The following is a 22,764-nucleotide window of genomic DNA, read 5'->3' on the forward strand; positions in this document are numbered from 1 at the left end:
CTTTCTCGCAGAAATTCCAGATTAAAAAGAAATATCAACAAGGGTATACGAACAATGTTGTACCGATGTTTAATATCCACAATCCCAGCATAAGACACTGCATGATCCCCGTAAATATCCCTATCAAAAATCCTTGAGCAAGCAGAACACGGTGACAAAATGGAGAACAAAGGAACACTCAATCGATAGCAAAGAACACAACGGTAATTATTATTATTATTATTATTATAAAAATTGCAAAAAAACCTACAAAGTCAAAATTTCTTACTCACTCGTATTATAGAATTAGAGAAATAATTGTATTCTATTTAGTTGTGGATATAATGTTTTAATCTTAATAATTTGTTAATAACCCAAGTGCTTGTTTAGTTGCATTGGAATTTTATTTCACATATAATTCTTCGATTTTTGCTTAATTTGTTTGGTTAACATAAAAGTGCATAGTGGAAGAAAAATTAAAGACGTAGAGATTGATTAAAATAATTAGGAAAAAGATATAGGCAAGACAAGTAATATAGGAATGGACGCACAAGATTTAACATGGAAAAAAATATATAAAAAAAAAAAATCCACAAACGACTAGCATCTAGGATAGTACGAGTGGACATTTGTATGTAAATTCTCTCTAAGCATAAATAATGTATGGATGGACGACACTCGTCGCGTAGAGTGTATGTGGGATCGAAGCATTAGAGGATGATGTAGGTGGATACATGATGTCCAACACCTCATATTTATTGGTGTTGTATGGAGGTGGAAGAAGTGTGCGGAAACTTTTACCACATCTTTAAATTGTCACATAAATCCAGAATCTTCATGATTGTTCACTAATTTTAGATTCTTCTACATTTTTCCATTAATTTCTCAATATAGTAGAGTTTTCTAGAAAACTTGAGATGTAATGAGTTGGCTATGAAATTGGGCCACACTAACCCAACACTTCCATTTAGCATTTTTTGCATTTATGTTAACCAAAATTATATAGAACTAAGTGGTCAAGTCACATAGAAGCAAGTGGGTTCAAGTGTTCAACTACTTGGAATAAAATTATATTTTTGCACACTTTAATAACTCAGTAAAGGAACCCGCTTAACAACATATTAACTTGACCTCAAGAATATCTATTGTAACATACTCACAATAATGATAACCAATCAAAGTTATTAAGCTGGTACTAGAGGTGTTATTCAGTACACGATCCAACCTAACATAACTAGATTAAACCAAACAAAAAACGACTCGATCCATATTTCTATTTTCATGGGCACAAAACTCAAGGCTAAAGTCTACCCAATCTAACCAAACCAAATCAAAGGGTATGCAAAAAAAAAAAAAAAAAAAAAAAACCAAAACAACTCAAAATTGGGAACTTTACACAAAAATAGGGAGTAACGGAGTTTCAGCGCCCACCATAACAGTCAGCCCTGTCACTTTTCTCTGCGATACTCCATCTTTTCCTTCTCTTTTGGATCCTTCTTCTAATTAACGTCGATAATCCTCGCTATCCAAACACTCAGGTTCGATTCTAATTGCATAATTTCAATGAATTTCTAGTTACAATAATCCAATCTAATTGTAGCAGAAATTTTTATTTAATATTTTTATTTTCAATTTTATTACCCATTTCAAAATAGTCTAACATTTCTTGAGAATTTATCGCGTTTTTCTTGTTTGCAGATTTTTAAATGCTGGGTTAGAATTTTAGAATCAAGGGATTGATGTAATTTTTTATTTGGGTTTGAATTTGCAGCACATTATATTGAAATAATGGGACAAAGTTCGAAGAAGAAAAAGCGTCGGAATAAAGGAAGAGCTACTACTAAGGATCATGCGTTGCTTTCTGCTGATTACAGTGAGCTTATTTCTGAGGAGCTTACTGCTTTGTAAGAACCCACATTTCTTTTTATATTTATATTCAATTTTCTTATGTTTTCAGCTTGATTAATCAATATTGATGTATATATATAAATACCCACAAATCTGTAACTTTGTTGCTGTCAAATAAGAACCCCACAGAAATTGATTGATGGATTGATATGTGCAATTGTGCATCGTGTTAATTACTATAGCGGGACCATGTTGCCTAGGTTCTAAATGAATTTATAATTTATAAGGATTATCAACACATAGCTCATATTGTTTAAAATTTATGAACATGGAGTCATAGAGTTGCAAATTGTGAACATATAATTCGAGGATCATGGTTTGTCCCTGTATCTTCCCCAGGTTTGACCTGGGTTCAATCCTCACCTCACGCCTCCCGTGATAGGAAGGGCACCTCCCGTATCTTACCTTTTTTTTTTTTTAAAAAAAGAACATTTAATTCTTGGTGATATGAACATACGTGGGATGGCTTGAATTAGTTTGTCAATTGTCACTTCAAGAGTTCAAGTGAGCCGCCACAAGGGTCTTGCTTTTGATGGGACATACACATTATATTAGGCCACAATTTTCTGTTCAGGCTAATTTTACAAGCTTATTCTGTTTCTGTTTTGGAAGCACCTCAATAACTCTTTAGAGTCGATTTTGTATGTTGAAGCTTGATAGTTGCTTGCTGGTGGGTTTATGAAGGAATTTTCAATTTCAAGGAGAGTTGTATTGTAGCAAAAGATGGTTTGTTGGTGGTAGTATTAGTGCCTCTGGGGTTGGGGGGGTTTTTGAGGTTTTGATTGTATTATTAGGATGGAGAGAAACGAGCAGCAACCTTTGGATGGATTGGCTTCATTCCTTTTGGAGAAGAATAGTTGAAGTAGTGAAATTAATGTTCCAAAATTACTGGTGTAAGTAAAAGCTGATTGTAGAATTTATTACCATTGTCCTCAAGGTCCAATTGTTGATTCTGTAGAAGAATTCATAAACATACTATTTATTTCTCAGCCTTTGTGTACCTCTCAGGTTGTTAGTAGCTTGTTTTGTATGCTTCTGTACAACCGTTTTTGGTCTATCGTAGAACTATCTACTGATTTTTATTTGTTCAAGTATATTTCTTGGTTACTCTATGGCATTGACATGTATCTGAGTTAAGCTTATTTGTGTGACAACTTTTCTTGGCTGTTATAACCTTTTGCACTTCTGAATTTGTGATTTCGAGCTCATATGTGCAAATGAGGGCCAAAGCAGCAACTATTGTTTTCAGAGTGTCTGATTATCGTGTCCTGTAAATCATGTTAACTCAACAATCTCCTAGAAAAGTCGCATACTTAACCTATAAATATTTAACATCTTACACATCAAGTTTACCATCTTATGTGTTCAAAAGTCCATGGTCTCATTCTGAACGGATTCTGACTGCTGTCTATACCAAAATAGGCAATATGGGAACTATTTTTGACTTTGTATTTACTGGATTAATTGTGTTGCCCCTGGAACCATCAAACTAAATTAATAGGCAACCTTGCTATTATACCTGAGATGTTGATTTGGACTTATTTAAATATACTTGATGATATTATTGTACCAAATATAGGGTCATTGAAATCTTAGTTTTTTTGCCCTCAGGTCTGCAATATTTCAAGAAGACTGTCAAATAGTTTCAGATTCTCATCCGCAAGTTAGTATTAATATCAGGTCTTGTTTCTACTCTTGCTTACGGGTACAAATGTATAATTTAACTTTTCATCAATTGATTCTTCTAATAATTTGACTTTTATTTATGTATAAATGACAGGCCTTACTCAAAGGACTCAGGATATGAGAATATGGATATTTCCGTCCATTTACTTGTGCGGTTAGTGTTTCTTAATGCTCTTTTGCGTACTTGTGTGCATTTGATACTTCTTTCTCATATTGGCTCTTGGGACTCTCATCAATTCAATTTCCTGACTCCCTTGCTCCTCCCTTTATTTTTACTTTGTTTTAGTTGCTTACCAGGATATCCTTACAATTGCCCCAAAGTGCAATTAACTTCAGAAAAAGGCCTGTCTGAAAGTGATGCTGATAGGCTTCTGATGCTCCTTCATGAGCAGGTATTGGTCTTCAGTTTTCACTTTTAATCAATATCATCAAGACATACTTCAAGCATGGAAATTTTCTGTCAGTTTCGTAGTTGCTGGCAATCCATTGACATGTATTACATGTAGCATATTTCTAGTGCATGAGGGGAGTTTCACGTGGCACTTATTTCGGATTAGGAATGCTTTTAAATACAATAGAATAGATTGGATATGAGCATTTGACTTTGTTGCACAAGATTTTTGAGGTATTGTGGGTGAAATAGTTATGTCCGTACCACATTTCAGTACAATTGTAGGATTCGGTTGTTGGCTTCAGAAGTCTAAATGGAATGTCAAGCTCTCTGGAATTATGTTTGTATGCTTATCTTATGAGTATTATGGTTGGAGCGAAGAGAGGATCTTAAGAAGCATGATTTTTCATTGGGTTTGTTGTTGGATAAGGTAAACTTGTTGGCCTCCCGTTTGTCTAATGATCCAGTAGGAATTTTTTATTGTCTAAATTAGTTATTCAGCATCATTGGCACATTTTTCTTTCCCTAATATATTAGGATTACTTAATCAATTTTATGTAAGATTGATACATTATTCTACGAAAATTTTGTTTGGTCAAAATATGTATTCCGTGTTATATATTATGCAGATCTTGAACTTTCTATTTAACAACTGCTCTAGGCAAATTCTAATGCTCGAGAAGGACGTGTGATGATCTTCAATTTGGTGGAAGCTGCTCAGGAATTTCTCTCTGCAGTGATTCCTACAGCCCCTTTGCAAAGCCGGGTAAATTTAATTTCTTGTTGATTTCATGTTAACTAATTTTTTCTTCACATTGTGGTGCCTCTTTTACTTATTCGTAGAAATTCATTATTTCATTCTGTATTTTCTTGATTGAGAAGGTTGTATCTATAGATGGAGACAGCATTGGCCAATTACCTTCTACAGATGTGGCAAAATCCTCTGAATCAGTCACTTCTTTCAAGGATTCATTTGTTTATGGATTTATGGATCTTTTCAGTGGTTATGAAGAGTCATGGAAAGGTGGTGAGATAAGCTCTTCAGTGGTTTCCCGTGCTTTATCCAGATCTAAACAGGTTTTTGAAGGTGTAGAAAAGAACTTTAAACCAAAAGAAAAGAGCAAGGGGGAGGATAACCGACATGCTGAAGTTGTTTCAACTTCTACAAAATTGGAGTATGTTAAAGAAGTGAGTGAAGATGATGCTAAGGTTCTATCGACAACTTCGTCAAATAGATACCTGTCAGATGACTTGGCTGGATCCAGTTCTGATGAAGAGATAGCCAATAAGGTATTGTTGCATTTTGTCTGGTATTCTAGTTGAAACTTTTATAGGCTGTAAGTTAGTTTCCAAATTCAATCAATGCTACCTGCTTTTTTTGGGGCTATTTGCTGGGCTATTTTTTGAACTTTTTGATACTCAAGTAGTTGCTAATTCACATCTTGGTAGGAACATGAAATGTTCTTTTATCTGTGGGGTGAAATTAAACTTAAACCGTAGTAAGCTGTACACTGTGAGTAACTTGGTGGTAGAGCTTGGGGCCAGTTCTTAGTTGAAGCTAATACCGAAAAGGTTGTCTACTTGTGGTTATGGAGGAAAAAAAGAAAATGGAAAGAACTTGTAAAGTGATGTGAATCTTTGCTGGTAATTCTAAGAGGGGCAAGAAATGGGTAAACTTGAATAGACATGAAACGAAAGAGTTAAGAATAGCCTGGTGATTGTTGGAGCTTTAGAATTTATCGTAATGAGAGGCACCCATGAAAGGAAATTATTCTAGATATTGTACTTAGAACTCTAACCAATTCTACATCAAACCCAAGATTTTTTTTACAACTTTTATATAGAATGTATGGGATATTAAGCTGAAGTAAGAATCACAGAGGATTAAGTAGTGATTAACAATCATTCGCTTGAGATTTGTGACATATACCCAACGAAGAAGCCCAACCGATAGTTTAAGCAAATTAACATCCCTCATCTTCATCTTCTGAACAGAGGAGTTGATGGCCCATGGCATCTTTAAATTCTGGTCCTTTAGGCTGTATATTTTCCTTTCCTTTCCTGTCAATGTACTTTCTTGTCTTGAGGCTTGAGGATCAAACATAAATCAGGAAGGACTGCGGTGGCTGTGATCCTGTTAGTTTATTTTTCCCTTTCCTTTCCTGTCAATGTACTTTCTTGTCTCGAGGATCAAACATAAATCAGGAAGGACAGTGGTGACTGTGATCATGTGAGACTTACAAATTTCCTTGTTCATGAGATTTTGGTGATATTTGTAGAAGCCCCAAATTGGATAGAGGCTCTAATACTCTGTATGAAGAAAATTAATTATCTTGATTGTTGAAAGATATGTCGTAGCTGACATGAATTTGACATGGGTCAGTGGGTTTGTCCTATAATCCTACGTGGACATAAACAATGCAAAAAATGTGCAAAAAGGAAAAGACTTGATGCCAACATACCACTAACAATCAGATGGCGATAGTTGTTGATGAAGATCAACTTACAACAGGGTTATGATTCCCCCTCCAATGCTCAATTTAGTGTTAGCTAATTTTGAGAGAAAATCCAAGTGTTGGTAATGGAGAGACCAAGAGAGCATAGTGAATATTGAGAAAATGATTAAACCTGATCTTTGTCTAGAAGACGTCGGCATATGTGTTTGTGTCATAATTAATGCGTATTTATTGGCAATTGTCGGAATGAGGGTTCCCAAAATCTTAGCCCACTGAGTGTTTGCCACTTAGCAGATTATTGAGTTATTGGCTAATTGCCTCAGAGCTGACATCCTGTCCCTGCCTACCTATTCTGGTATGATGGGAGTTGTGCCGTAATTAATGTGTATTTGTAGGAAATTGCAGCATTGAGGGTTCCCAGAATCTTAGGTAAATGATTGGTGGGCAATGAGTATTCCCAACTTAACAGATTAGAGAGTGATTGGCTGACTGCCTGTGTGCTGACATCTGGCTTAGGTCTTGGATCCAGCCAAGGGCTTCTTAGTGTTCACTTGGGGCATTCAATCATGTTTCCTATCTTGCTTGGCCATGTAGGTGAAAAATGGTCGTGAGAGTCCTATCATTCAATGTGGGCGTGATTGTTATTTTCAAATGAGACTAATGAGAGTACCACTGTGGTTGTACCCTTTTATGGTGAGACCGTGGGAGTCAGTGCGTTATAGGATACATCTGTTTTTGTAGGATGTGACTGTTACACCTCTCATTAGGACACCCTCTGAATTAATGTTGTCATGGGTGCTGATGAGTGTGATGACACACAAGAATTTTTGAGACAGAATAAAACAAGTGACTGAAAACTTGAAAAACCTTGGTAAACAAGACTTGTTAAATCAAGTTCTTTCTATCTGTGTTCTGTTTCTTCTATGTGTTTTAGCTGATGCATTTTCAGGATACTGGGGACAACTCCGAAGGATCCTTATCGTCTTTCAATGACACTGATGATCAAGAAACTGGGTCTTCAAAGTCTTCCTCTGTGCCTCTAAGGAATGATAAGACATCTCAAAGTATCAAAAGTGATCTGATCATGGTACTGTTCATAAATCCTGTTATAATTGGCTTATGTCTCTTCATTTTGGACTATGATTGTATGTTATTTATAATTGTTCCTCATCTTGAACAGGCTCATCTTCTGCGCCTAGCTTGTAGCTCTAATGGCCCGCTTGCAAAGGCCTTGCCAAAATTAACATCTGAATTGTATAGTTTGGGGGTATTTTTTATTTTTATTTTTGTACAGAATATGGCTGTTTTAATAATTTATGTATGTATTCACAGTACTTAGGCAATTTTCATGCCATTTATTTCAGATCATATCAGAGTGGACAAGGGACGTAACCACCAACTCACCTACTCTGTACAGCAAGACTTTTGATCATGTTTTTCATCAGCACATGGTTTTTTGTTTTCCTCTCTCCATTATATTTTCTTTGGTCATTTTCCAATGTACTTGTAGCGGTTGTTTCTATCTTTATGCTTAATTTTGTTGCAGGTCTCTTCAGAAATATCTGAGTTTTGGGAGCCAGTGTCAGATATTGGGGGGCAGGATTCATCTCTCCCAAATTCTCGATATCTTAATGACTTTGAAGAGCTACAGTCACTCGGTGAGCAGAACTGTTGATTAGAGTAGCCTCTTTTCAGTAGATTGCTTACAAAGTTAAGACTATAACTTAAGTACTAACAATTGAAACAAATTCTAAACCATTTTTGTCATTGACACTATCAGAGTAGCATTAAGTATTGCTCTCTTTTTAAGAGTATGAGAATCTTATAACCCTGTCAAGTGCATTATAGTGAACTTCTCTATTAAATTTCCTTGGCTTGACATGGTTTTAAGAGTTATTGCTTGTTATTTTGTCTAATTTCCTTTGAATGTAAAAATATTGATTGATAATGAACATGGCTTTAGACTAAAACACTTGGTACCAACTTTTCAAATTAATTAAAGACTCCCTATTACTTTAATACCTTTCCCATCCTAAAAACATTTTCTAGTCTATAAATTCTATAATGAAACACATATAATGCCATTTTCTTTAATTGATCTTCTTTAGGATACTCCTTGTTTAAGACTTGTTAACTATGTTTGATGAAAATTTCTATTGGCTACAAAATGTGAGACTAGGTTTTCAAAAGGGCATAGAAAATCTTTATATGTATCAAGTTTGGTCAATGTCTTACATAATTTTTCTTTTTGAGATAGGTCATGGCGGTTTTGGTCATGTTGTGTTATGCAAAAATAAGCTTGACGGGAGACAATATGCTCTTAAAATGATACGTCTCAAGGACAAAAGTCCACCTGTTAATGATCGTATATTAAGGTAATGTATCTTCTACCAAGATTCTTCCTCCGTTATCTTCACTTGTAACGTAGCTTTCACTCTCGGCAATGCATAATTTAATTATCAATATGCTTAAATTATAAAAAGTTGATATTTTGAAAATATACATTGGGACAAATCTAAAAGATCCAATGTGACTAGTTTTTTTCTTAAGTTAATAATTAATGATAGTTAAAGTAAGCATTTGAATTAGTGTAAAAGTTTAAATCTTTGCAAAGTAAAAAAAAAAAGGGGGGGGGGGGGGGGGGGGGGGAAGTATATATTTCCTTAAAGTAAGCTTGCCAAGTAAAACTGTAAAAGGCTTTTTTAATTAAGTTTTGGATTGGTTGGTATCTATTTTATATAATGCCATATTACCTTACCCGTTTTGACCTTTTGCATTATTTATATACTTATTTTGACCAAATATTTCACCAATAATAAATTTGTTATCATATAGTTGTTGGATTAGTCTTTATGTTTTCAAAATATCAAATATTTATAATTTTTGCTATTTTCAAATTAAAGGTATAGACTATAGAGGATCAAAGTTGTGTATTGGCAAACATGTCCAAAAGGTACGGGAAGGTATATTGGGATAAAGGGAGTATTTTATGACATGTATGATCTCCTTCTAATTTTAGGTTATTAGGTATATGGTTATATGCTAATGTACGTGATGTTTTATCTAGGGAGGTGGCAACACTTGCTCGTTTACAACACCAACATGTTGTTCGTTACTATCAGGTTGGCATTTTCATATTGTACAGGTGTTTTTTCAACTGGAGGTGAAAGCCTTTTTTGTCATTGCCAAAAGTGCCGAGTGGGGTGGGGTGGGGTGGAGGGAATGGGAAACTATAGGCAGAGCCTTTTTTATTTTACAAATCTATTTCCAAATTTTTGTAAGGCTTCACAGTTTTGCTTATAAAGTTTTGAAGTCTCCACTGGCAAGAAGTGCTTTTGTGTCTCGTCATTATTGTTGTTGCATGCATTATATGTTTTTCGTTTGTTAATTTTATGTTGGTGAGAAATAAAAAAACTCAACACTAAGGCACAAGGAGTTCTGAATAAAACCCATGTATAAATCTTACTGTTATCTAATGTGATATGTTCATACTGTATATCTGATATCTGAAGCCTTAACTGTAGAATATTATTTGTAGCAGGAAACAAGGGATCAAGTAATAATCAATGGATGCAAACAAATGTTTTTATTTTTATTTATTTATTTTTGTTTTACTTTTCATGGGAAAAAAATGAATATTATGAAAAGAATTTATATTGTCTTGCTACATAGGTTCTGTAAGAATAGGGGTAACATAATACCTGGTGCTAAACACAAATTTTTTTTGGTCCGTTTTGTATTTAAGAGATCTTTCCGCCACAACACCCACAAGTGGTTCATCACGTTTGGCTGCAGATCAGCTTATAATGGAGAAACATTTGCAGTAAATACACATTAATTGTAGTGGAATCTTTCGAAGTAAATTCATATGTTGCTGTACTCATTCCAAAGTGTGTTGTAGTGGAGACTTTCTGATAAGTAAATTTTTTTCAGAACTATTGTTACTTCAGCAGCCATGCCTGATCATTTTAAATTATATTTCCTTGATATGAAATAGTATGGATCCTATTATTCAGTTCCTTTGTGCTCTTAGTTGGTAATATCCTCTATATTATCAGTGATTTAGGTTGGCTGGATTTTAGTCACTCTATTTGGTGCTCCTATTTTTGCAAATTGTACTGTGTTTTTTTGGTGAAACATTTTATTTTTAATGCTTGCCAATGCACACCTTCAACAGTCAATATCTTTGAGACTTTGACAATCAATACGTAAAAATTTGATATTTGAGTTGAATTTAACAAGATCCCACATGGCCACATTAGTAGATTTTCCTTTCGAAAAAATCACCAAGAATAAACAATGTGTAGTGTGTGAATAGTGCATATTTCAAAGTGTGTCTTCTTAGTTATTATTGGTGGTTCTTTTTTAACTGTTTAGTAGTATGAAAGGTTTACTTTTTAGATTTTGATCTCATCACACACTCTATTTTATACCCTACAAATTTCCAGGCGTGGATTGAAACAAGAGTTGCAGGAAATCTAGAAGACAGCATGTGGGGTTCAAAGACTGGAAGAAGCTCCAGCTTCAGTTGCATGGGTGGCAGTTTGTCTGATACCATTGGACAGGAAGATATGATAGAGTCACCTTATCTTTACATCCAAATGGAATATTGCCCTAGGTTATCTCTTAAATCCAGACAAATCCATTGCATGAATTAGATTTGCCATTTTTTTTTCTTCCAATCTAAGCCAGCTCTCTAACAGCATAAGAAGCACTGTTTTTCAAAACCTATGTGTTTGTGTTTTAATCTAAACCAGCATACCTTGCTAAGTAATTTTGATTTTTCGGTTCATTTCTGTTTTGTGGCCAATGACTATCAGCTTCTTTACTTAATTAGGTTTAATTTGTTCTTATATACAACATTAACCATCCTGTTTTCCATCTAGTGTATGGAGAATGCAATGTCTTGTAGCTATTTGTGGGATTCCCTTAGAATTGAATTTAATATTTTTATGGTACTTTTATATCTTGCAGCTATTATGTTATGGTGGTTAACAAGTCTATCTTTGCTATATCCTGTTCACATTTGAATATTATTATTAGCTCTCATTTGTGTCATGTTATTTTTTTAAATATTTTTTTTAATAAAAATATGTCTACAGGACTCTCCGTCAATTGTTTGATTCATATCGTCATTTTGACAAGGAATTAGCTTGGCATTTGTTTCGCCAAATTGTCGAAGGTTTGGGACACATACATGCACAAGGAATCATTCATCGTGACTTGACGCCAAATAACATATTCTTTGATGCTCGCAATGATATTAAGATTGGTGATTTTGGCCTTGGTATGTTTTTTTCAACTAAGATATATTTTGGTTCAGAAATCGTTATTGGAAGATTTTTTAATTGGTGATCTTCTTTCACTTTTGGAAGCTATCCCAAGCTTCATTATGAAAGTCATGGGGATATTGGGATTATACATCTTTTACATGTTCTAATATAGCTCTGAGGCTCATTAGAATTTATTGTTTCATTTTGGGTTGTTGATGATGAAATTGTAAACATATAGGACCTACCAAATTGTTTAGGGTTCATTTATACAAAACAATATACGCAAGAAGTATGTATTGAAAAAACAAAAAGATGAAGATGGGTACTTGAGGTAAACTAAATATGTATAGGCCGTCAAGAAAATTAAAATTCTGCAGTAGATCATTATGATGTTTAATGTCGCATATCCAAAGCCTCTAAGATGCAATAGCTACTACTATTTTGCATACTTTCACAATGCCAGAGTGATAATGTAGATCAAAACCCATGCAGTAATTTTCTTTTCCTACTTTATTGCTAATTACGGATAGGTAGATGGTATAAACTCTTCGTTCATGGACCATAAATTTATTTATTGCAGCCAAGTTCTTAAAGCTTGAACAACTGGATCAGGAAACAACATTTCCTTCAGATGCACGACATGCACCAGGTGTTTCAATTGATGGTACCGGTCAAATAGGTACATATTTCTACACTGCACCAGAAATTGAGCAAGGATGGCCGAAGATTGATGAGAAGGTGGTGAACTCTGCGTGATCTTTATTTAGGTTGCTGTTGTGGTTCATTTATAACTGTTATTCTTGCAGTACCTTTTGCATGTGGATGTGAATTATTTGTATGGCATGGTTGCAGGCGGATATGTACAGTTTAGGAGTTGTATTTTTTGAGTTATGGCATCCTTTTGGAACAGCAATGGAGAGGCACATTGTTCTTTCAGATCTAAAGCAGAAGGGAGAGCTTCCTGCAGCCTGGGTTGCTGTGTTCCCTGAGCAAGCCTCCTTGCTACGACGACTAATGTCTCCTATCCCTGCTGACCGTCCATCTGCTGTCGAACTACTTCAAGATGCCTTTCCACCGCGCATGGAGTATGAACTATTAGATAGTAAGTATGCTGATAAACAAGTGGCTTGAGTTTATTCTATCTCTTGCTGTCATGTGAATGGCACTGAATGCCATTGCTATATATATGCATGATCATAGCTACTTTTCTCTATTGCATGTTTGCAGCAGATTGTGGACTGTAGCTCTGTCTTTGCATGAATAGCAACTGCAGTCTGCAGGAAACACCCTTCAAGTTTTGTTTCTTATGCATCTGAATTCACAGAAAACATGAATGCTATGTTAATCTTACACAGGATGAGATTGGGTTTTCAAATTATCTATTAAGCGCATAAGATATCCATGTATACACACCGTATGCACTGTCTAGCACTAAGCATTATTTGGAGCATCTTCTGATGTAGCAGTAAGATGTGTAGGCAGATTGACTAATTAAGCTCACTGAAGTAGTGTTTGTCGTATCTTTGTATCCTAAACAGTATACTAGGTTAAAATAATTCCCCTAGTAATTTAAATTTTACAACTATGATACAAATGATGTGCTGTTTTACAAAAGTGAGAGGACTGATAAGGTTGAGATGAGGAAGGAAAAATTGAAAACAACAACAAAGCCTTAGAACCAAAATGATTTGGGGTTGGCTAACATGAATCGTCTTAAGGAATCGTACAATATAAAGAAAATGACATAACAAAGTAATCATTAAAAGAGTTTGATAAAAGGTGAGTAAAGTGAGTAAACGAAAGTGCATTTAAAAAAGTTAAGGGAGTTTTAAAAGAGAACCAAGAATAAAATTCAAGAAAGTTGTAAAAGAGTAATTAAAATGTTGAAGTATAAACATAAAGGTTTGAGAAGAATTTAACAAAGGAAAACAATACAGTTCATAAAACATTGGTAGGCTAAAAATAAATTTAAATACGAAAATAAATTTAGAAAGTATATATAATCACGACACGTCGTTGACGTGAATTTTCTCCCTCCACACTGCTCTATCCAAGACCATATTTTCCTCAATCCCCAAAGCACTCATGTCACTCTCAAGTCTCAATCATCCTCTTCCAAACACTGAAAAAACAAAAGAAAATAAGTTGCTTTAAGTTTGAAAAAGGGTTGATTGTGTAGCTATAAGAGTAGTTCTGTGTATAAGTACAATACAGTAAGAATAGTATTTACTTAAACATAGTGGTGTTGTAGTCATTGAGCGATGAGTTGTAAATATATGGGCATCGGAAAACATATCTTCGTCCTCTGCCCAACCTTCAATAGATGCAAGTAAATATATGGGCTTTTGATTTCTCAATTCTGGGTTTTCTTAATTTTGAAGTGAAATTTCAATATGTATGCAGACTTTCTACGTACAATGCAAACTTCTGAGGATACAAGTGTTTATGACAAAGTTGTGGGTGCTCTCTTTAACGAAGAATTGTTAGCTTCCAGAAGCAGTCGCCTTCATCACTCAATTGGAGACGTGACTTCTGTTGCACAATATTCAGAAGTAGAAACTGAACTTCATGATTATGTAATAGATGCAAGTAAGGAAGTGTTTAAACGACATTGCGCAAAACATTTGAAACTCAAAACGTTACGTTTGATGGATGATTTTCCGGTTTCAGGAAGGTCTGTTTCTAAAGTCATTTTAGTCTCTTGTCTTATTTGAGTGCCTTTCCAGTTACTTATAAAACTAAATTTTTGTTTTGGAAAGGGGAAGCATAAAGCTTTTATCTCAAGGTGGAGACATGGTTGAGCTTTCTCATGAGTTACGCTTGCCCTTTGTTAAATGGGCAACTGCAAACCAGGTAATTGATATGGAAATTTTTTAAAGTATTTCTTAAAATCATATGTGACATTACCTCAAAGACTGGATTTATGGGGTAATTTTTCTGAAGGCTATGGAAACTTTCTGTCAAGCCAAAACTACCATGCTTTACTTTTCATGATTTCTATAATATATGTCTGGGAGGTTTATTGTATTTAGCAGTACTTCTCATAATATTAGCTCAAGCTTTAGATTATCCTGTATTACTGTAGCACAGATCTGTTATTACTATTATTTTAATTGTTTCCCTTTTCTACTTTATGTGCTGTTATAAGCATAAGATTACTTGTTGCGTGTAGAAATCATCATTCAAACGATACGAGATATCGTCTGTATATAGGAGAGCAATTGGTCATGCACCTCCAAATGTCTACCTTCAGGTAATCTTTTCATATGTTGCTTGATGTGATTAATAATTCCATTTTATGTGACATCGTTTGTTGTGACTAATATATTAAGTTAGGGTTCTAAAATATTTGTATTGCTATTCTACAGGGTGATTTTGATATTATAGGAGGTGCTTCACCCCTGACAGAAGCTGAAATTATAAAGGTACATTTTTGTTCTAATAATCAGATTTGGTATGAGATGTACAAACACATGGAAATACCACTAATGTGATTTTTCCGTAGGCAACTTTTAAATTGTTGCAGCATTGTTTTCAATAATGTTTTGTTGATAATTTTTTTTTTTAAAGCCATGAGAAATTAACTACGTTGTCATGTCATGATTACCACTAGATTTTTGACATGAGATCATGAGATGTCTACATGAGGCATGTATTAGCTTAGGTAATTTAAAGCATGCAGTAAAATTCCCACTTGTGTCTCCTCATTTTCTGGTTCCTTGAGAGTGAATGCAACTTATATTGAAAAGAGTCTAAAGATAGTAAATGTGTATTACAAGGAAAACTCTTATAAAATGTATTGAAAATAAATTCCTGAGAAAAAGGACAAGAAAAGAGTTGTTTTATATGTGAAACGTAATTTGTTAGTACATTGATTGTTAGAACCTTATTGTGTAACCTATTTCCCGGATGAAGAATGCCAAAGTGATACACTAAGGATTTGTTGCTGCTGACTTGGCTGGATGGAGATCCATCCTAATTGGACTTATATTTTACATTTTACCTAGCGAGTGATGCGATTGTGTCACCTAGCTTGTCATCAAATATTATTGGTACCACAATAGTAGTGGGGTATTTATCCCGTCTTATAAAGCCCCACGAAGGAGAAAATGTTTGAAAATATTAAACTTGTAGTTTTGTGGTGGCTGGCTTTGCCAGACAAGATATTAAAAGGCATTAACATTTTCTGTTTTCTGTAGCAGATTCTTGTCTAAATCAATAACAACTGAACAAGCATATATCTTCCTTTGTGTTTATTGTAAAACATTCTCTATTTTCTGTAGCAGATTCTTGTCTAAAACATTAACAACTGAACAAGCATATATCTTCTGCTTTTTGGTGTTTATTTTAATTTGTGTGTGTTAATGTGTTATGCTTAAGCAGGAACTCCATTGGGTAATGATGTTGTCGTCATCACAGTTGTTTCTGTTGTTCACATGCATCGTGTTTGTAAAAATTATATTTATTTGAATTATTTCTTCTCTTGCTGAACCTTTGTTTGAAATTCTTTGGTTTTGTTGGATAGGCAACGATTGATATCTTAATGCAGTTTTTCAACCCAGACTCATTGTATATTCATCTGAGTCATGGAAATCTATTGAATGCTATGTGGTCTTGGGCAGGAATCAAGGCTGAGCACCGGCAGAAAGTAGCTGAGGTATATCCTCATGGATTCATAAAATAATATTTATACCTTTACTGATTTTTTAAATTTTGACAAAAAGCTTCATGAATGTTCTGTTTCAGATTTTATCTATGCTAGGCTGTCTGCCTCCCCAATCCTCTGAACGGAAATCCAAATGGGTATTAATCAGGCGTCAGCTTCTTCAGGTATGATCATATATAGTTGTAGCTGCAAAATTTTTGGTTGCAAAATTGTCTGTTGGGAATACTATTTTGTTTGCAAATTATCATATATCTAATTTGGAAGGTTGAAATCCTGAAGTGAGGTACAGCTACACTGGAGTAACAGTAACAGTAACACTGATATTGTAGGCATTTCTAATTTAAAAAAGCAACCTGTTAGGATGGTAGGGATTCTTTGGTTGTATTGTGCATCAAATCTAGAGTGTATGTAAATATTTCTTACATAATTTTGGAGAAGTAAGGACTAATATGTTTGTGGCAGTCAACGTTGATGTGAGCTGTAGTTGTATTGTGCATCAAGTTTAGAGTATTGTAAATTTGTTTTACATGGTTTCTGAAAGGAAAGAGACTACTAACATGTTGTGTGCCAATCAACTTTGATGTGGGGTTTGTGGTAGTTAAAGCAATATGATATATTTTTTTTTTTTTTCATAATAAGGTACCCTGCAATATTATTTGTGGGAGAGGGTCAATTAGTGTCTTTTGAATACATGATTGAGTTCTCCATAGGTATTTTTCTGTCTTTTAGTCTCCTTAGCTTGTGTGAGTTAATCTCACTTTTCAAATTGTAATGAGCAAGTTTCTTAAAAATGAAATTTACTTTATTTAGAACACAAAATAATGTACTTTATTTAATTTTTATTTATATATTTTTTTTATTTACTCACTTTCCTTTTTTTAATGTTTCTTTTTAATTTACTCATTTATAACTTACTATTTTCAGAAATGAGACCTACCACTCTTTCTCTCACAGATATACTTTTATACGAAGTATGTCACTTTCACATGTTACCTTTTCTCTCTCCTAGAATGTAACCAATTTCTTGGTTTCCGTGAAAAGCAAAGTGTGTGAATTTAAAGGGCAGGGGTTAGGGAATAAATACGTCTATGTGTGCACTTTCTATAGTAACTAATTTGTTCAGTTATTTTTATAACTTATCTTTTCAATAGATGAATTCAAATATTTTCTGGATACATTAAAAAATGTGAAGTTGTTATGTAATCAGGAAGTTCGTCTGCCAGAAGCAGTTGTTAATAGATTGCAAGCAGTGGGCCAACGATTTTGCGGAGATTCACAACAGACTCTACCAAGATTAAGAGGGGCACTTCCAGCAGGTAGATGTGAAGTATATAGTTTAACTAAATTAACAGACAATTTATTGATTTTTTCCTCTGTCACTGTGTTGCATGTGTAGATACATCTACGCGCAAGGCACTTGATGAGATATCTGATCTTTTAAGCCATCTCAGAGTATGGAAAATTGAAAAGCATATTTACATTGATTCGCTTATGCCACCAAATGAATACTACCACAGAGATTTGTATTTTCAGGTATATGACTTAAAATTGTTTGGGCATGCAACTAGGATAATTTATCATCTCTTTAAATTGTGAGAACTTTTATAAAAGAAATTTTGTACTACTTGTGTGATCGTAGGTAAAGCTAATCTACAGCAAATTTCTAATATATTTCTTTTAAGCTTTCTTATTCAAGCTTTGTTTGAATAACATACTCTATTGATGGTAGATATACTTGAGAAAGGAATCATCTGGGTCACCGATTGAGGGTACATTGCTAGCTTTAGGTGGTCGGTATGACTATTTGCTGCATCAGATTTGGGAGCGTGAACATGTAAGTTTGTTTTACACACTATCATATTTACTCTTCATATTTAAACATGTAAGTTTGTTATAATTACATTTTTAACTTTCTTTGTTCTATTTTGTTGGTTACACTTTTGTTTATACGATCATAGTTCATGAGTGATACGTCATGAAAAGTAATGAGTGATTTGGAAAAGAGGGGAAAAAAAAACATTTTTATCCTCTAGCAATAAAGAAGCAATATATTTTATTGTAACCAATTTTTATTATTTTAAAATGCAGAAAATAGCTAATTTTGTTTAAAATATATGTAGGAGTATGTTGCATTGCTGAATTGTTAAGAGGGTTTCTAATTAAAAATTGGACATGAAAAATGAGAAAAGGGTTGAAAAAAGGTTGTGTCTGAAAGACGTTAAAATGGGTATAAATAAAAAGCTTTGCAAAAAAAAAAAAAAACGAAAAAAAAAAAAAAACTTAGTCTACTTGGTGCAAAATCTGTTCATCTGTTGTATAGTCTTTTTGTCACTGAACGACTATTACAGTAGTGTTGATATACTTCGTATATGCCAAGTCTTTTAACCTTTTTCTATAAGGGGTCAACTTGGAAAATGATTGGGTTATGAAGTTGGGCCGTTGGGGTCAGCCCTCCCTTGTCCACTTGATGGGAAAGGAAATTTTATCTGCAAAGTAAAATTGTTATTAATTGTTACATTCTTGCTGCAGCCTTTCTATGAGGTATATATGTTCAACTATCTGTGACCAACGTTGAATTAACTAAAACGATCATCCTATGACAAACCAAAGTGGAAACTGAGACAATTACAACTAGAGAGGGTTGTTCTAATCAAACTGCAGATACCCATAATTACATGTACCAGAGTTTTATAATTGAAGCTCTGCTATTGGGGCTTATTCTTATATCTTAACTAGACATTAAGATATATTATCAAGATGCAATTTAAACTTTCATTTTCTGAAACAGGTTTATTAATAAAGCAGTGTACAAAAATAGTTGTACATGGAACTTATATTATGATAAGAAGTTTGTGACATAGCAAATGCTTCACTGGAGAAAATACATTCACCTAATAACATAGAAGGGGTATATTCATTGAATAGGAAACCTTGCACTTAATCACCAATGATCCCTACTTAATTTGTGGACTATATTCATGCAATCAGGCGATTTGTGGAGTTTAAGGATATTTGTAACTGTGGTCAGTGATTGCATAAGAAATTGTTTTGATATGAATGGATGGTGATCGGTTGACGTTTATGAAGATGAATGTTTAAATGGCAGATATGGATGGTGGACGATGTTAATGATGTAAAATCATTCATATCTAGTAAAGTAGTAGCTTTTGAATTCTTGAAGCTGTTCAAGTAATAGGAAATTCTATAGAAAGCATTATGTCGTTGATGGGGGATAGGGGGAAATGTGGGATTTATAAAGGGTCTTTTCTTTTTTAAAAAAAAAAAAAAATCATGTCAAATCCTCTTACAGCGAGTTGTTGGGAGAATGTAACAATGATCTATTGACGTGGGAAGTAGCTGTGGTTTTCATGTGTATGTGATCTGAAAACATTGTCTAGAATCTAGATTGCCAGGCATCACTTTGGTGGACTGGATTGTTAATCCCAACTCTTTTTAACTATTAGTTGCACAAATTGCTTTTAATGCAGATTAACTGTTCAAACCTTTTTGTTTCTTTGGTCTTCTTGGATATTATTGTACTATTTTATTCGTAATTGTTTTATCATGCACTGACCTGAGTGTTTTCAGAGGTCATCTCCACCTGGTGCTGTTGGGATCAGTCTTGCACTTGAAACAATTATTCAACATTCTTGTGTGCATATCAAACCTATCAGGTTTACTCTCTCTATTTTATCTATGTATTTAGTGTGTGCACGCCATTTTCTCATGCCATCAAATGGGTTATTGCTTGCTTGGCTGATATAGGTGCTATGATGAATTTACATTTTTGCAGAAGCGAGGCTTGTGCTGGTGTTCTGGTATGCTCAAAGGGAGGAGGTGGTTTATTAGAAGAGCGCATGGAGATTGTGGTAGAACTATGGGAAGCCAATATTAAGGTAAGAAAGCTGAATTATTGAAGAACTCTACCTTATTACTAAGTTGTGCTCCGAATTTTATGATTTTTCTATTTGGTTTTTAGGCTGAATATGTGCCGTCCTCTGATCCGAGCCTTACAGAACAGTATGAATATGCAAATGAGCATGATATCAAGTGGCTTGTCGTTATAACTGATTCTGGAGTTTCTCAAAAGGATACTGTAAAGGTTAGGCTGATATCAAGTATTAAACTTGTAATTCCTTGAGGATGTATTTGAATTTTTTCCCTTCTTCCGTAGTGTGAATGCTATTCTAGTCTGCACTTAACCACTTGGGAAATCTAATTTTTGACTATCATAGCCAACTTGGGGTTTTCCACATCTACAACGATAATCAGCTCTTAGCAAAATCAAATATAGTCTGATAGTGATTAAGATTTACGTGTATGTTGTCAGGTCCGTCATCTCGAACTCAAGGGGGAAAAAGAAGTTGAAAGAGAAAATCTTGTCAGGTTTCTTTTGGAGGCAATGTCATCTCAATTTAGGAGTCTTTCTCGTTGGAGTTAAGCATGCTGATAACTGTCCATTCCTGCTAATTATCAACATGAGAGCTTCAGAATCTGTTCAGAATAAGCTAAAGGTAACAGAAATTATTCCCTTGCCATGATATGATATTGATTTTCGAGATATAAATAATTAAATACAGAGGTGACTAAATTAGAATGTAAAAAATGGTATTTTTTTTCCCAATAGAAACTAAAACGATTCAACCAAGTAGTAGCAATTCGTGTATGATTGGTTAGTTGTTTTTCCCCGTAATCTTATTCAAGGACGTATGGATTTATTTCCAAGGGCTAAACAGTAGATTACATTGTTGGTGTAACTCAAATGATCATCTATTTTGCAGGTTATGCTCGCCTCTCCATGCTGTTAAAAGACAGTGCTCCAGTGAACAATTTTGTCTTAGTTACAGTGGCAAAGTTTAGCTAGCTTCACACTATGTTGCGTTGCTGCTACAAATTTTGACAATGAGCTCAATTCGTTTATACCGGTTACATTACATTTTTTTTTTCTATTCTTTTGTACTTGTAAATATGCGTTCGTCAGGCAATGTAAATATTTACCGTACACCTTACAGATTCTTAAAGATCTTAGTCAATATAATGTTTAAAAATAGGTTTTGATCATCTGAAGTAAGTTTGATTGATTGTGTAGCTCAAACCCAACCAAATCAATCATGGCTATTAGGCCAAGAACCAAATGGTTGCATTCTTTTTGTTGCAGTTTTGTTTAGTCCAGATAAATTTATCCAATCCAAAAGAACAAGGATTTTGACCCACAACATTAGGCTTGTTTTACAATTTACATCTACCATGACCTTTAATTTATTGTTACATTGCTTTGCTTGCGGAGATGTCAATTCGGGTGTTCGGATTAGGTTGGGTCGGGTTGGGTCAATTTTTAAAGTTGGATAAGGTAAATTATTGTGTCCATGCAAGTAAAAATCTAAATCAAATATTTTTCGGGTCGGTTTTGAATTGGGTCGGCTCAAGTGTGGTTTTGACACCTCTACACTTGCCTATTTTTTTTGGTGTTTAAAAATAGGTTTTGATCATCTGAAGTAAGTTTGATTGATTGTGTAGCTCAAACCCAACCAAATCAATCATGGCTATTAGGCCAAGAACCAAATGGTTGCATTCTTTTTGTTGCAGTTTTGTTTAGTCCAGATAAATTTATCCAATCCAAAAGAACAAGGATTTTGACCCACAACATTAGGCTTGTTTTACAATTTACATCTACCATGACCTTTAATTTATTGTTACATTGCTTTGCTTGCGGAGATGTCAATTCGGGTGTTCGGATTAGGTTGGGTCGGGTTGGGTCAATTTTTAAAGTTGGATAAGGTAAATTATTGTGTCCATGCAAGTAAAAATCTAAATCAAATATTTTTCGGGTCGGTTTTGAATTGGGTCGGCTCAAGTGTGGTTTTGACACCTCTACACTTGCCTATTTTTTTTGGTGTTTAGAGAGCCACAAGGGCGGGGGTGAGAATCGATCCCAAAATCTCTTGGAACCGGGAAGGAAACTCTAACCACTTGAGCTACCCCTTGCTCTCCTCTACACTTGCCTATAACAAATTAACAACACTTGTATTCATGAAATTCACAATTGTCATACCACTCATACTTATCGATGTAAAATCATCAACTATATCCGTTGGTACATTTTAAATGACATTTTCCAAACTTAGGGCCTGTTCCAATGTACTGAAATCAACTGAATTGGAGCTGAACTAAAATGAAATGAATATTTTATAAGCAAAAGAAATTAGAAATTGAGCTGAACTGAATTGAAAATAAACGTATGAGAATAGGCCCTTAATTCTCTAAATAACGCCTCCAACGATTGCCAATACCTTGAATGGACATTATTTGATTGCTAATAAAGTTCATTACCAAATAACGCCTCTGACGATTGCCAATACCTTGAATGGACATTCTACCTACATCAATTTTTATTAGTGAGCCATC

General features: G+C 34.3%; 1 protein-coding gene across 6 annotated transcripts; it reads left to right on the plus strand.

The window, feature by feature from the left end:
* Nucleotides 1-1,214: 1,214 nt before the first annotated feature.
* On the plus strand, nucleotides 1,215-21,420 carry LOC145631845 (eIF-2-alpha kinase GCN2-like). 6 transcript variants are annotated; one of them, XM_081684040.1, is made up of 31 exons: nucleotides 1,215-1,517; nucleotides 1,678-1,883; nucleotides 3,499-3,567; nucleotides 3,668-3,727; nucleotides 3,860-3,965; nucleotides 4,626-4,730; nucleotides 4,847-5,254; nucleotides 7,370-7,507; nucleotides 7,601-7,687; nucleotides 7,785-7,871; nucleotides 7,967-8,078; nucleotides 8,678-8,795; nucleotides 9,488-9,542; nucleotides 10,869-11,038; nucleotides 11,523-11,707; nucleotides 12,274-12,431; nucleotides 12,546-12,795; nucleotides 14,097-14,367; nucleotides 14,453-14,546; nucleotides 14,866-14,946; nucleotides 15,062-15,118; nucleotides 16,219-16,350; nucleotides 16,440-16,523; nucleotides 17,567-17,675; nucleotides 17,756-17,892; nucleotides 18,089-18,193; nucleotides 19,948-20,033; nucleotides 20,153-20,255; nucleotides 20,339-20,461; nucleotides 20,690-20,873; nucleotides 21,141-21,420. In XM_081684040.1, the coding sequence occupies exons 2-30, from the start codon at nucleotides 1,768-1,770 to the stop codon at nucleotides 20,798-20,800; spliced, it is 3,717 nt and encodes a 1,238-aa protein (XP_081540166.1). In that variant the 5' UTR covers nucleotides 1,215-1,517; nucleotides 1,678-1,767; the 3' UTR covers nucleotides 20,801-20,873; nucleotides 21,141-21,420. The 6 variants fall into 6 exon arrangements, with proteins under 6 accessions (XP_081540166.1, XP_081540164.1, XP_081540168.1 ...); XM_081684038.1 differs by having other exon boundaries at nucleotides 1,751-1,883; XM_081684042.1 differs by lacking the exon at nucleotides 4,847-5,254 and having other exon boundaries at nucleotides 1,751-1,883.
* Nucleotides 21,421-22,764: the final 1,344 nt, after the last annotated feature.

Source organism: Chenopodium album, chromosome 5 (genome assembly GCF_948465745.1).
Source record: "Chenopodium album chromosome 5, dcCheAlbu1.1, whole genome shotgun sequence".
NCBI lineage: Eukaryota > Viridiplantae > Streptophyta > Magnoliopsida > Caryophyllales > Amaranthaceae > Chenopodium > Chenopodium album.